Source organism: Rhagoletis pomonella, unplaced genomic scaffold, assembly GCF_013731165.1.
Source record: "Rhagoletis pomonella isolate Grant_MI unplaced genomic scaffold, Rhpom_1.0 Rhpom_scaffold_00481, whole genome shotgun sequence".
Classification (NCBI taxonomy): Eukaryota; Metazoa; Arthropoda; class Insecta; order Diptera; family Tephritidae; genus Rhagoletis; species Rhagoletis pomonella.
The window spans coordinates 50,802-62,177 of NW_023459035.1; the positions used below are offsets into that span (position 1 = coordinate 50,802).

At 37.7% G+C, this 11,376-nt stretch overlaps 2 protein-coding genes across 5 annotated transcripts; both read right to left on the minus strand.

Annotated features, from left to right (window-relative positions):
• Nucleotides 1-1,179: 1,179 nt before the first annotated feature.
• LOC118750987 (amyloid protein-binding protein 2-like) lies at nt 1,180-8,392 on the minus strand. 4 transcript variants are annotated; one of them, XR_004994466.1, is made up of 9 exons: nt 7,899-8,392; nt 4,740-5,344; nt 4,442-4,669; nt 4,282-4,383; nt 3,614-4,127; nt 3,160-3,325; nt 2,695-2,852; nt 1,953-2,625; nt 1,180-1,913 (listed from the first exon to the last, which is right to left on the minus strand). XR_004994466.1 is itself a non-coding variant. In XM_036485744.1 (8 exons), exons 1-8 carry the CDS (start codon nt 8,064-8,066, stop codon nt 2,500-2,502), a joined length of 2,067 nt encoding a protein of 688 aa, XP_036341637.1. In that variant the 5' UTR covers nt 8,067-8,392; the 3' UTR covers nt 1,180-2,499. The 4 variants fall into 4 exon arrangements, 3 of the variants coding, with proteins under 3 accessions (XP_036341637.1, XP_036341638.1, XP_036341639.1); XM_036485744.1 differs by having other exon boundaries at nt 1,180-2,625; XM_036485745.1 differs by lacking the exon at nt 7,899-8,392 and adding an exon at nt 5,566-5,648 and having other exon boundaries at nt 1,180-2,625.
• A 1,540-nt stretch (nt 8,393-9,932) lies between these two features.
• Nucleotides 9,933-10,809, minus strand: LOC118750982. The gene is made up of 3 exons (XM_036485739.1): nt 10,564-10,809; nt 10,172-10,481; nt 9,933-10,090 (listed from the first exon to the last, which is right to left on the minus strand). Exons 1-3 carry the CDS (start codon nt 10,807-10,809, stop codon nt 9,948-9,950), a joined length of 699 nt encoding a protein of 232 aa, XP_036341632.1. The 3' UTR covers nt 9,933-9,947.
• Between the last annotated feature and the right edge of the window lie 567 nt (nt 10,810-11,376).

Sequence of the window (11,376 nt, forward strand, 5' to 3'; positions counted from 1 at the left end):
GCTAACTTTGGGGTATTTTTATATGCCTGAGGAGTCTGCGATGACCTCAGACGTAAAGGTAAATTTAACGCTACTATTGTTACATATCACGACGGCCACTGTGGCTGAGTGGTTGGAGGTACGTACTGCCGCTCCTCAAGATCTGGATTCGATTCCTGGTCCGGACGACATTTAAATTAGAAAAAGTGTTTTCTAACAGCGGTCGTCCCTCAGTAGGCAATAGCAACCCTCCGTGTGTATTTCTGCCATGAAAAAGTTTCTCATAGAATCCATTTGCTGTTCGGAGACAGCGTAAAACTGTAGGTATCCCTGTATGTCCAAACAACATCAAGATGCACAATTAATTGAACGCATTGGTTTTTAGTTTTATTGAATTATTTTATTTCTATGATGCAAAGCACGCACTGTGTTTAAATATTATATTATATACACTTTATATTATGTATGTGCGTATAAATGTATGTATGTACATAGTTTTTATGTAAATGTGTTTCATAAACCATTTTTATTCTTACTTCAACTAAGGCAATGTCTGTCTTCTTAGACGCATTAATGCTAAGCATCCCCCTTTTTTATTTCTTAACCAAAGAAGATAATTTTATAGAATTTTCGCAACTTTATTAAAAATTTGCATTCGTTCAATGGTAGCGCATATTGAATATATATACACATGTAACTACATATATCGTCGCCCGTATGCCAGAAGCATGAATGTGTAAAAATTCAAATTTTGAGAAATTAAGTTTGAAAGTTTTTTATGAGACTTAACTCTATATTTATGCAATTGAAATTGTAAAATATATGGTTTTCGTGTACGCATGTCATTCTGGGTTTTGGTATAACATAGAACATCCTCAAGTGTAATTAAATCAACCCAATAACTCAAAATGGATAAATTTGCACATTCCTGCTTTTAGCATAAGGGTGACGATATATCATGCTTTAGGAAAAAAATAGGCTGATGCTTTCCATTAACGCGTTTAAGAAGACAGCCTATATTCTACACTTAACTGGCCGTGCTCTTTACCAATTTTTAAGTTTTTTCTGTCAATATTTTAAGCATAGATATGTTAATAAGCAAATCAGTGAATATGTTTAGTACGACAAATTAAAAGTTTTCCTGTAGTACAATTTCTTATAAAACTTAGAATTGAATCAATTCGAAAAAAAAACAATGTATACTGTAAAAAGATTGTTTTATTTTAGTTTTTAAGACAACAGAATAATGCTGTGGATGAATACATATACCAATTGTGTTTTAAAACACTGAGATTTCAGTTGTAGTAATTGATTAACCAACTTGCTCGAGTCATCGAATAATCGCACAGCCCTAATACAAACGCATAAATTCTTGAAAACTAAGAAAAAACATAAAACATTAAACCAAATACTAAATTCGTATGTACTAAACCATAAGTTAAAAAAACATATATACTGGAGTATCTAATACATAATTTTTAAGAGGAAACCAAGTAAAATATAAAATTATAAACCTTGCCAATACTACACAATTGCGAAGAAGCAAAAAAAAAATTATACATTACTTTTTAAAGCGGGAAAATCCGTGGCGGGCATAAGAAAAAATGTGCAAATTTATCATAAACGCGATTTAGGATAATTTTGCTATCGAATTCCGAAATACAATAATACAAGTGTATAATAAAAATTTAATATGTATTGGCGGATTTTTTTTAAATATTGCTATCGTCGTGTAACTCAATATAAAACAGCACCTTTTTAATATAAATTTTGTATGAATGAACATGATGTGAAAAAATCGCATATCTACATACATATATGTGTTCTAAGCTTTAATTCACAAAGTCAAAATTTCCAAGGCATTATATCATTCATATGAGCGTTTATATTTTCACCGGCTGTAGCAACAAAATATTTGTTCTACGCCACCTCTGCTATGTTTATCTAAATTTTTACTTTGTTATTAATGCCACAAAAGTTTAAGCAACTACTTCCCTAGCTTAATTTATCGGTTTATGTGAGTTTTTGTGCAATGCGTCTAAAAATTCAAAGTAGCTCTACATTTGTTTCTAGCTTTTCAAAAATAGACTTGACCTTTGTTCAGCTAACACCCTTAAAAATCTTAGCGGGAATCAGCTTTCTTTAACATATTTTACACATTACTCATTCATATGATTTACAACAAACTAAAATAATAATGATGGTCAAAAATTAAACATAGGGCGTTTCGTTCTTTTCTCTTGAAAATATGTAAAAAAAAAACAAAACAAATGTGCTTATAATAATTAAAGTAAGCAGTGTGTGGAGTCGTATGTGCATCCGATGTAGCATAATCAAGTTTTCAATTCAAGCGTATCACTTTAAAGTACACAACCTCATATACAATATATAGACTGAACAAGCAATCGATTGAAGACTTTGTGTCAAGCCGCTGCATATGGAAGTAAATACTATTCGCCTGTTTTACGTAGTCTTGAGCGCATTGGCGTGCCTATATATAGTACGCGTACGTGGGTCCAATCAATTATGTACGATCGTTCCCGTATCTGTGGTCGCGGTTGTCGTTGAATTTTGCGTGCACATGTTAAAGAATTGATATTTCACTTCTTCCAATGAGTAGTCGTCGCTAGCTTCAGCATAGGTTTTCTATACAGGAAAGAATACCCAACAAAATGAAGCTTTATATTTCCTAAAACACTGTTTTAATAGTCTTACGTTCATAGCGATATTCTGGCCGCGTAACATCTGCCAATTTTCCAGTATAATCGCATACTTTAAATACTTTTCAAATTCGCGACGCGTTTCGTACACATGACACAAGCCTAAGTAGTCATATTCTAGTCCTGAATACGATTTTCCGAATAGGCGTAAACCTGTAAGGATATAAGACAAAATATGATTAGATATAGATAGATAGATAAAGAGGACAAGGCTTTTACTGCATACGGAAGAGTATATTGGCCATACAAGTGTACATAAATTTGTGATAAACATTTCCAATAATTAAAACCGTTTCCTTCTTTGAAGAATTTGAATAGGTCGGCTCTGGTTGATTGGCGGCAAAGAAGCATTTAGCGAAGTACTACATTTATACCAGCTTTGCCTTTTAGCGAGCTATTTCAATCAATGCCTCATTTGCTAATAACCTTCGAAAAATCATGTAACTCTACTAATACTTACTAATCTCAATGCTGCGCATGTACAATGATTCTGCTTCGCGATATTTTCCCATATGATAATTATAAAGTGAAGCCAAGTGACCAATCGAAAGACCCACTTCATAATCATAGGCACCCAAAAGATCTGTTTTAATTTGTATTGCTTTTAGATGCATACGTTCCGCTTCCTGTAAAGGATAAACGAAAATATATGTGAAAATGTAGTGGCGAAATAGTGCTTTTTGATAGTAGTTAAATTGTTAAGTAATGAAAATTTATAATAATTTATATGGAGATTCCTTTTCCAGCATCTAGCGTGCTGAAGTTGTATGCCGAATCACGTCGATTCAATATCCACTGACCCCTAAAAAATGTTGACTGATAAGATGTGATCTGCATAATAACAGCTAAACTTTCTACAACTACTTTTGACGATAACAAAAAATTATACACGAAGCACGGATACACCTTCGTACCTCAAATCGATTCATAGTTTGATAAAGTCGGCCTAAATTGCCGTAGTGCTTGGCTGTTTGCACGTTCACTTCGCCGAACATTTCCAATGATAACTTCAGCGCAAAATTATGCAGCTCCTCAGATTGGCGCAAAAGTCCATCTTCATCAGCGCCTCCATCAGTTAGCTTATCTAACGCGATTTCCTCAAGTAGCAACGCTTTCACACGTTTTGCTGATGCCAGCACCAAGTGATTTCTCGGCACTAAGTATTCCATAATTTCGATGGCTTTTTCGACATGTTTGCGTGCGCAAGAGAAATTACCGGTGCTGTATTCGTGAACATAGTAAGCATAAGAGAGATCCTCGTGTGCTATTGCTACATGAAAATTGCGATTGCCGAATATGTTACGTCTAATTTCGAGCGCGTCTTTGTAAACAATAACGCTTTGATACACTGAGTCGACATTCAGAAGGAAAAATCCGTAATCGAGTAAGCTGTCGGCATATTTTTGATGTTGTGCACCAAAGGTTTTTCTAAAAAAAAAAAGAAGAAAGAGATGAGAATCATCACATAGCCATTTCTCGAAATTGTAGCGAAATGTTGAATGCTATGCATGTACTATATAAACTCGAGACCGATTAAGATTCAAGAAAACTTGGATTTTGCTTAAAACTTATGCGCATTTACCTCGCCCTGTACGTTGCTTGACTTATTAGAAGATTCGCTCGTTGAAAATCTCGTTTCACCACGCATGCCTTGGCTGCTTGCCGCAAAACATCTACTGCAATCCTAAAAGCCATGCAAAGCATTATTTATGATTAAATTTTAAAATTTCAAAGAGAAATACCTTTCTGGCGTTGATTCTTCTAAATGCCGCATGGCAATGGAGCTCCACATGTGGCTATTGTCATATTCACTGCGCGCAAAGTACATGGCCGAGAACTGAGTGTAAATTTTTGCTAATAGTGCACGTGGTACATTGTCCTGAGACAACTCTTTGAGCAGTGCCACCGTTTCATCAAATGTGCGTTCGGCAGATTTAAAACTATATAAAGTAGATTGGGAATGTAGTAATCTGCAAAAAAAGAAAAAGGATTTCAGAGAATGTATTAAAATTTGTGATTTCTGCATAACGAATTACATACCTTTGCAGGCAATCAAGCCGCACGAGCATATGTTGCTTATCCGCTGGCATGTTACGCAATTTTGACGCTACACACTGTAAAATCTCTACGCTGTCCGCCAGCCAACCGGCTTCGGACAGAAACGAGCCCAACCGTAATCCAAAGTCGATAACATCCAAACCAAAGTGAAAATCATCCAAAGGTAATTCTTCAAAAATTACATCTGGGTCAATATCATTAACAATTGAAGACTCAGTTTTCACGCTTGAGTTCTCATAAACGTCATTATCTTTGACAGTTGTGCTTATGCTTGCATTGGCAAATAAATCAACCATGGTTGGGGTAGTGGGAAAATTAGGCGATTTCTTTAGCGGTTTAGAGCTTGAGCTTGAGCTTGGCTCAGTTGTAGCAGTCTTGTTGAATTTTGTTGAGTCTTGTTTCTGGCGATAGCGCATGGTAAAGTTTTGTTGAAGTTGCGTGGATAGAAGTTTACCGCTACTCATCAATGCGGTTAGACAACGAAAAAGCTTTAGACGCACAGGATCAAACCGAAGTAGCCGTTCAAAGGTGCTTAAATCGATGAGCTGCTCCAACAGCATGTCCTTAAGTTCATCATGCTTGGACATCTGGAATATAATTACAATCAGTAAGGTTATTTATACCACGTAAAATGTTTGTAATATGCCTAAATATGTTACAATAGTACCATGCAATAACTCTCCTTAAAAAACTGTACCTCTTCCGGGCGCGACCTCAAACCTAACTCAAGCTAAGCGTACTTTTCTTTTTTTCTCGAGAATTAATTTAGTTTTTGCAAATTAACAGCAACCCCCACCAAAAAACTTACCCTCGATAACCAACCTGTTTTTAAGTGGTTTCAACTTTGTGCTACATTTTAAAGGAATTCAAAATTTCAATGTGCAATCATCAAATAGCCTGGTATAGCTACGCGGTGGCAATTTTCTTTTTCTTTATCAGTGCGAAAAATGGTCCAAGCTTTTTAATTGATTGCTTGTTCACTGCAGTGGGTTCAAAGACATTGATACTGCTCAAGTGATATGTAAAACAGACAAACGCAGCAACAGGGCTAGCCCATTTACGCATTTAGCTTCGTTCATCTCACAGGCGTCTTGTGGAATCAGTGCAGTTATGAAGGTCTTAAGTTATGTGGTTTTTTTCGAACACCTATTTATTCATGTTCACTAAGAACATATATACATATATATGTATGTACGTATGGATGTCTTCATTTATATAACTGGGCGCTTCTCTTGCTACTCCTTTATTAGCAATAAGAAAAATTTCATTTGTTGTTTTCAACGCAATACATGCATCAGTTTTCGTGTTTAATACAAAGAGGTTAAATGACTTTTGATTAAAATAAACGTGTACAGTATTTATAAACCTGTATCAAAAAGCTTACTTTGTTTACAAGCGAATTATACATTCATACATATCGCTGGCTTAGAGTGAAAAGTTGTATACATAGCTGCGTATGTTTATGTACATATATGTATGTACATAGCTGCGTATGTATATATATATATAATATAATATGTACTACTTAAAATGGAATGTAAACAAAAGATAAGCAGAAGCATATATGTATATATTCGCGGTTTTTAATTTATCTGCCACGTTTTCGAAACTTGCAAATCCTACTCCGTGGCCCAACATCGTTATGTTACGATATCATGAAACACTGAAAAGGGTATCTGTTTCATTATACACCAGCCTATTGTTACGTATGAGCAGCATGATTCCAATAATAATTTATTATTAAATCATGTATGAGCAGCATATCAGTCGGCAGGCAACGTGTCACGCGGAATACTAACTAAATTAGAAGCACGAGCGAATACCGAATTGATAAGACTAGCCCTCAGTTTGCCGAAATCGAGGCGGCTGAATAGAATTGTCGGTCATTAGCATTTAATTATAAATAATTTAAGTGTGCCTCAGTGATATTGTGAAATGTGTACATATGTATGTACGTAAGGCTACAACTAAATATGTACTAGGTATTTACGTTTGCAAAACATGCGTCAAATAAAAATTTTAATGGAAAAGTGATGTCAAACAAAAAGTAAATACGTATGTACAAATAACTAAAGTGTGCTTGCAAGTCATCACAATTGTACTACAATCTACTTTTTCCTTATCAATTTTTATTCGTTATGGGTTGTTGTGTACACCGCTGGAGGTCGCCTTGATTGACTGTATTCTTTCATTCCGTACTCAATAGGGGTATTCTCCAAATCTTGCAAAGCCATTGCACGTAGCACGGATTGCACGGATTGCATAAATTGCAAACACACAACAAGAAAATTCATGGGAAACAACATTTCCTATCGCTGCAAAATATGCAACGTCGAAACCCATGTATATATTTTGCAAAATAGCATAGCAAGATAATAGCGACCCTGTGCTAGTTGTTTTGTTGTTGGAATTGCTACATATTTCTCTCATTCCTCTCATCTCGCTCACTTAATTTTTTTTTGCTGTCTCTTGTTATTGTATTTGATACATAATTTCGCTGCTTGCTCCCCATGCATGCTACCTCTTTGCAATGGGGTGTTCTCGTACTCTTCGAAATTTGGAATAGTATTTTTGCATTTCGTGCAATCCGTGCATCGTGCAAGACTTCGAGAATACCCCTAATGTTTATATTTCTGCACCAGCTGATTTTGGCTAATGTAATGTAATGACAATATACATCTGTGTGTTAGCAAACATGGAGAGTTTTTCACATAATTGTAGAATAGCATGTGAAGGAGGCACTTCATCATTATCACTAATGCGAATAGCGCAACCGTCTATAAACACAATTACCAGCAGCTACTCCACCTTTCACAAAATATGTAGCTAATCTGTCATACTGGTTGCACGAGTCAAACAAGTCTCAGCGTCAACTGTTAGATATATATACATATGTATGTACGTATACACCTTCCCATCCCGTTCATTTAGTTAAAATTTTTTTGGCATCTCGCTGGCAATTTCGCTTTCGTTTATGATGGCGAACTCGATTGGTAAACTATTTTTGCCTATCAGGGTAATGTTCGTTCTTTCATTCCAATTGTCCACGTGGGCATAGATTTATAGAATCTTTAAATACACTCCAAAATCTGAATATTACTCTTTAATTTTCAATGTAGTATAAGTAGGCACGTAACTTACCATGACATAAACATCGCTTAGTACGCCTGGTGGCAAATATCGCAACTGCTGCACACTATCCAGAGTTTGGACATTGTAATTGAGTTTGGCGACGTAGCAGCCGAGACATTGTTCATACAGCGTTGCGGGAGTTTTACCCTTTGTGAAGTCTTGCGCTATTTCCACCATTATAAATTCAATTTCGCAGCTAAAATGAACCACTCGATTCCTGTCCAATACAGACAGTCGATAATCAGACTGGTCTGCTGCCCAACACGTTGACTGCGTATGACTTATTTTTCACCAATACACTTTGTGGTTTGTTTAATTTAAATTCGAACACTTGTCCTGAACTTTTAACAACTTCAAGAATCAAAATACACACAATTATCGCCAAATATACGTAATTTCACAAACGACTTAAAAATATTCAACTGGCAAATAAAATCACAAAGAAAGGTTTTCGCTTTTCCTTGTAGAGTTTGTAAATTAGCTTCCGCAGTATGCTAGAGCGAGTACGCTACTTGTGCAAGAGGGAGGCCAGTCTATTGGGATCAAAAATGTGCAACCGGAATCGGTTAGACTGTGTTTATACACGGAAACTTTTGTCGACGCGATTTTTCACATTCCCTTTTGGTGTGGCTCGTTTCATTTACACGCGGCGAATTGTTGTTGTCAGCTGTGAACCGCGGTTCAATTTACACAGACGAACGAGAGCACACAGCGTGTTGCCCGAGCACGAGCAACTCGGTGCCCCTCTCCTTTCCTCGTCCCGCTCTCTCTCACAAACGTCGAGTTGTGGCAACAAAAATCGCCGTGTGTAAATGAGCACTTAGTCTAGATTCAGACAGAGAAACTTTTGTCGCGGCAACTCGTTACTTCTTGCAGAGGTTAGTGTCGAGGAATGGGGAAGGGCACCGAGTTGATCGTGCTCGGGCAACACGCTTTGTGCTCTCTTTCGTCTGAGTAACTTACGGTTTACACCGGACAATACTGCCCTGCAAAAAATGCGACTAATCTGGAATGACTCCGGGAGCAATCCCAAAGGAACATGCGCCTAATAACACTTTTGATCTCTTTATATGGAATGAACTGTTCGCTTTTGTTCGAGCATGTCCTATGAAAAGACTAATTGTTCCTCTTCAAACCCTAACGGGTACAAAAGCGACTAGTCACTTAAAAAAAAAATTAAAATAAAATTTTGCGCCAGCCGCGATTCGAACCAAGGTGCTCAGGTTTGTTAAGCGAATACTCTCTTTTTAGGTACCAACGCCGCACATGAAATTTCATTGACTAAGTGCGTACATATCATTAAATTGTTAATAGTACCCGATAGAGAAGAGTCGAGGACTAATTGACCTCCAATTATACCCGTAAAGGATTAATCGAGACTAACTGATCACCATTAGTACCCGTATGAGACTAGTTGCGACGAATTAATGCCCAGTTGTACCCGATTGAGAGTAATCTCGGAATACTCTCTTTAGAGATTAGTTGCAAAATTTTTTGCAGGGTGACATGACAATAGCAACACATGCACACTTTTTCACTAATACATGCATACTTTTCCATGCATGCGTTTTTGACAACTAATACGTATATTTTCATTGTCTTGACAGCATTGTCCAATGTAAACGCGCCGTAATTCTGGTTGGCTCTTCACAGCCGACCATAACAATTGCGTACAAAGGAATTGCTTTGTGTGAACGCGAAGGACAACATTAAACGGAGAAATTGCCAAAGATGGCAACAAAAGTTTCTCTGTGTGAACCCAGTCTTAGGGACCAAAATACAACAGTTTTACGACCACTCGTCGATGTATAGATGTATACATGCGCCTAAAAGTACGCTACTTCTTAGCTGAATTATTTAAAATGGCAGCCGTGTGTTGCTCATACGCACCGGTGGCGACATCCGCCTTATATGCTAATAAAATTATATACATAGAATACAACAGCTTTTTGGTGTAAAAGAATGCTTCGTTAATGAATATTTTATATTTGAATTGTTTCGAACATTTGGTTATGTCTTATAGTTGAAATTAAAATTGTTATAGTAGCTTGCTACTACTCAAAAAACATCAAAATATTCGCTGTCGACTTCAATTACAGTGAAGTTCTCCTGATTTCCAAACATCCACCACTGATGCAGAATATTGCGAACGAATAGGAAACGAGTTGTTATAAATTCGAAAAAGTGGAAGAAGAGTGTACCTGATTTGAAACCGATAAATACAAAGGATTAGGTGATAGCACAGCAGCTATGATTTCGTAATTCGTAAACGAGTAACGTACTTGAGGTTAAGAGCGCACACGACGCCACCACCACTTCCTGCACAGTCAGCTGCTCGTTGGGACTGGCATTAATTTTGTCCATACAGATGAGCACCTGTTGTAGCACCACATGAGCCAGCGGCAGTAGGGAAATGCTTAACAGCAAATGCTTCATAATCGCACCGCCACAACGCGTCGAGAATAGTGCGCCGAACATGCGGCGTAGATTCAACTTCTCATCCGGTATATCGAGAGGGGTGTTGCAAATTTCACAATGCGTGTCTCGTCGATGCAAAATCCAACGCTTCAGACACGGTATATGTACAAAACCCTTAAACGCAAAACAAAAAAAGCAAATAAATATGCGATCGCACCAATCACCTCGCCTAACGTCGGATACAAAGCACACTTACCACACTGCCGCGACACTGGCAAGGGCAACGTGACAGCTGTACGTCACTTCGATTGCAACGACAAATGCGACAAGAGTTCCCAAATTCATTTGATGACTGTATCGTCGTTACCGATTTGCAGTCGTTTACGGCGTTGACTGGCGTCAGTGGCGCAGCATTGAGTGTCGTGGGGGGACCAGTCAGCTGTCCAGTTGCCACAACGCTGTTGAATAACCGTATGGCCGTCGCCTCCGATAGTCCCTGCATACCGTTGGTCCGTAGTCGAATGGGCGCGCGTGCCGATGTTGATGGTTGGGACAGCAAGGCGTCAAATAGCGTAGCTCGTGCTCTTGGCAGCAATGATGACGGTGGAGGCGGCGGAGGCGGCGGAGGCGCTGGTGGTGCTGCCGAAGGTGGAGGAGTAGGTGAAACCAAAACCAGGGCCGGTGGTACTAGTTGAGCAGCGGCGTCGGATGGAGAAGACGACGTAATTGGAGGCGCTGGCTGCTGCAGCTTGAGGCCTTTGAAAACTTCCTCTATTGATCAACTAATAATTTTTTTTTTATTTTCTTGCGATTTTCATACTAAAAATTTTAACATTTTTCCATTTACATATTTTGAAAATCCAAAGCAGCGACGCCTCGAGTTTGACAACAACTGCAAATAAATATAACGACACTGGAACGGAAGTAATTGTAGCAGGCGTTTGCCACAAAATGGAGGAAGGGTTTCTTATCAAAAAATTTATCAAAAAGTAATTTTAAAAAGTAAGCAGAACAGTACTGTTTATTTGTATGTATGTATGTAGATGGCATATCCGAAATACAGAAACGC

Bases quoted from the DNA above. Each gene is read 5' to 3' on its own strand.
- LOC118750987 (XM_036485744.1), bottom strand. From the start codon at position 8,066: ATGGTGGAAATAGCGCAAGACTTCACAAAGGGTAAAACTCCCGCAACG. The intron at 5,345-7,898 runs GTAAGTTACGTG...ATTATATTCCAG, and splicing joins TAAGCGATGTTTATGTCATG to ATGTCCAAGCATGATGAACT. The intron at 2,853-3,159 runs GTAAGTATTAGT...ATATCCTTACAG, and splicing joins CATGCGCAGCATTGAGATTA to GTTTACGCCTATTCGGAAAA.
- LOC118750982 (XM_036485739.1), bottom strand. From the start codon at position 10,809: ATGCAGGGACTATCGGAGGCGACGGCCATACGGTTATTCAACAGCGTT. The intron at 10,482-10,563 runs GTAAGTGTGCTT...TTTGCGTTTAAG, and splicing joins GCCAGTGTCGCGGCAGTGTG to GGTTTTGTACATATACCGTG. The intron at 10,091-10,171 runs GTACGTTACTCG...GTTTCAAATCAG, and splicing joins GTGTGCGCTCTTAACCTCAA to GTACACTCTTCTTCCACTTT.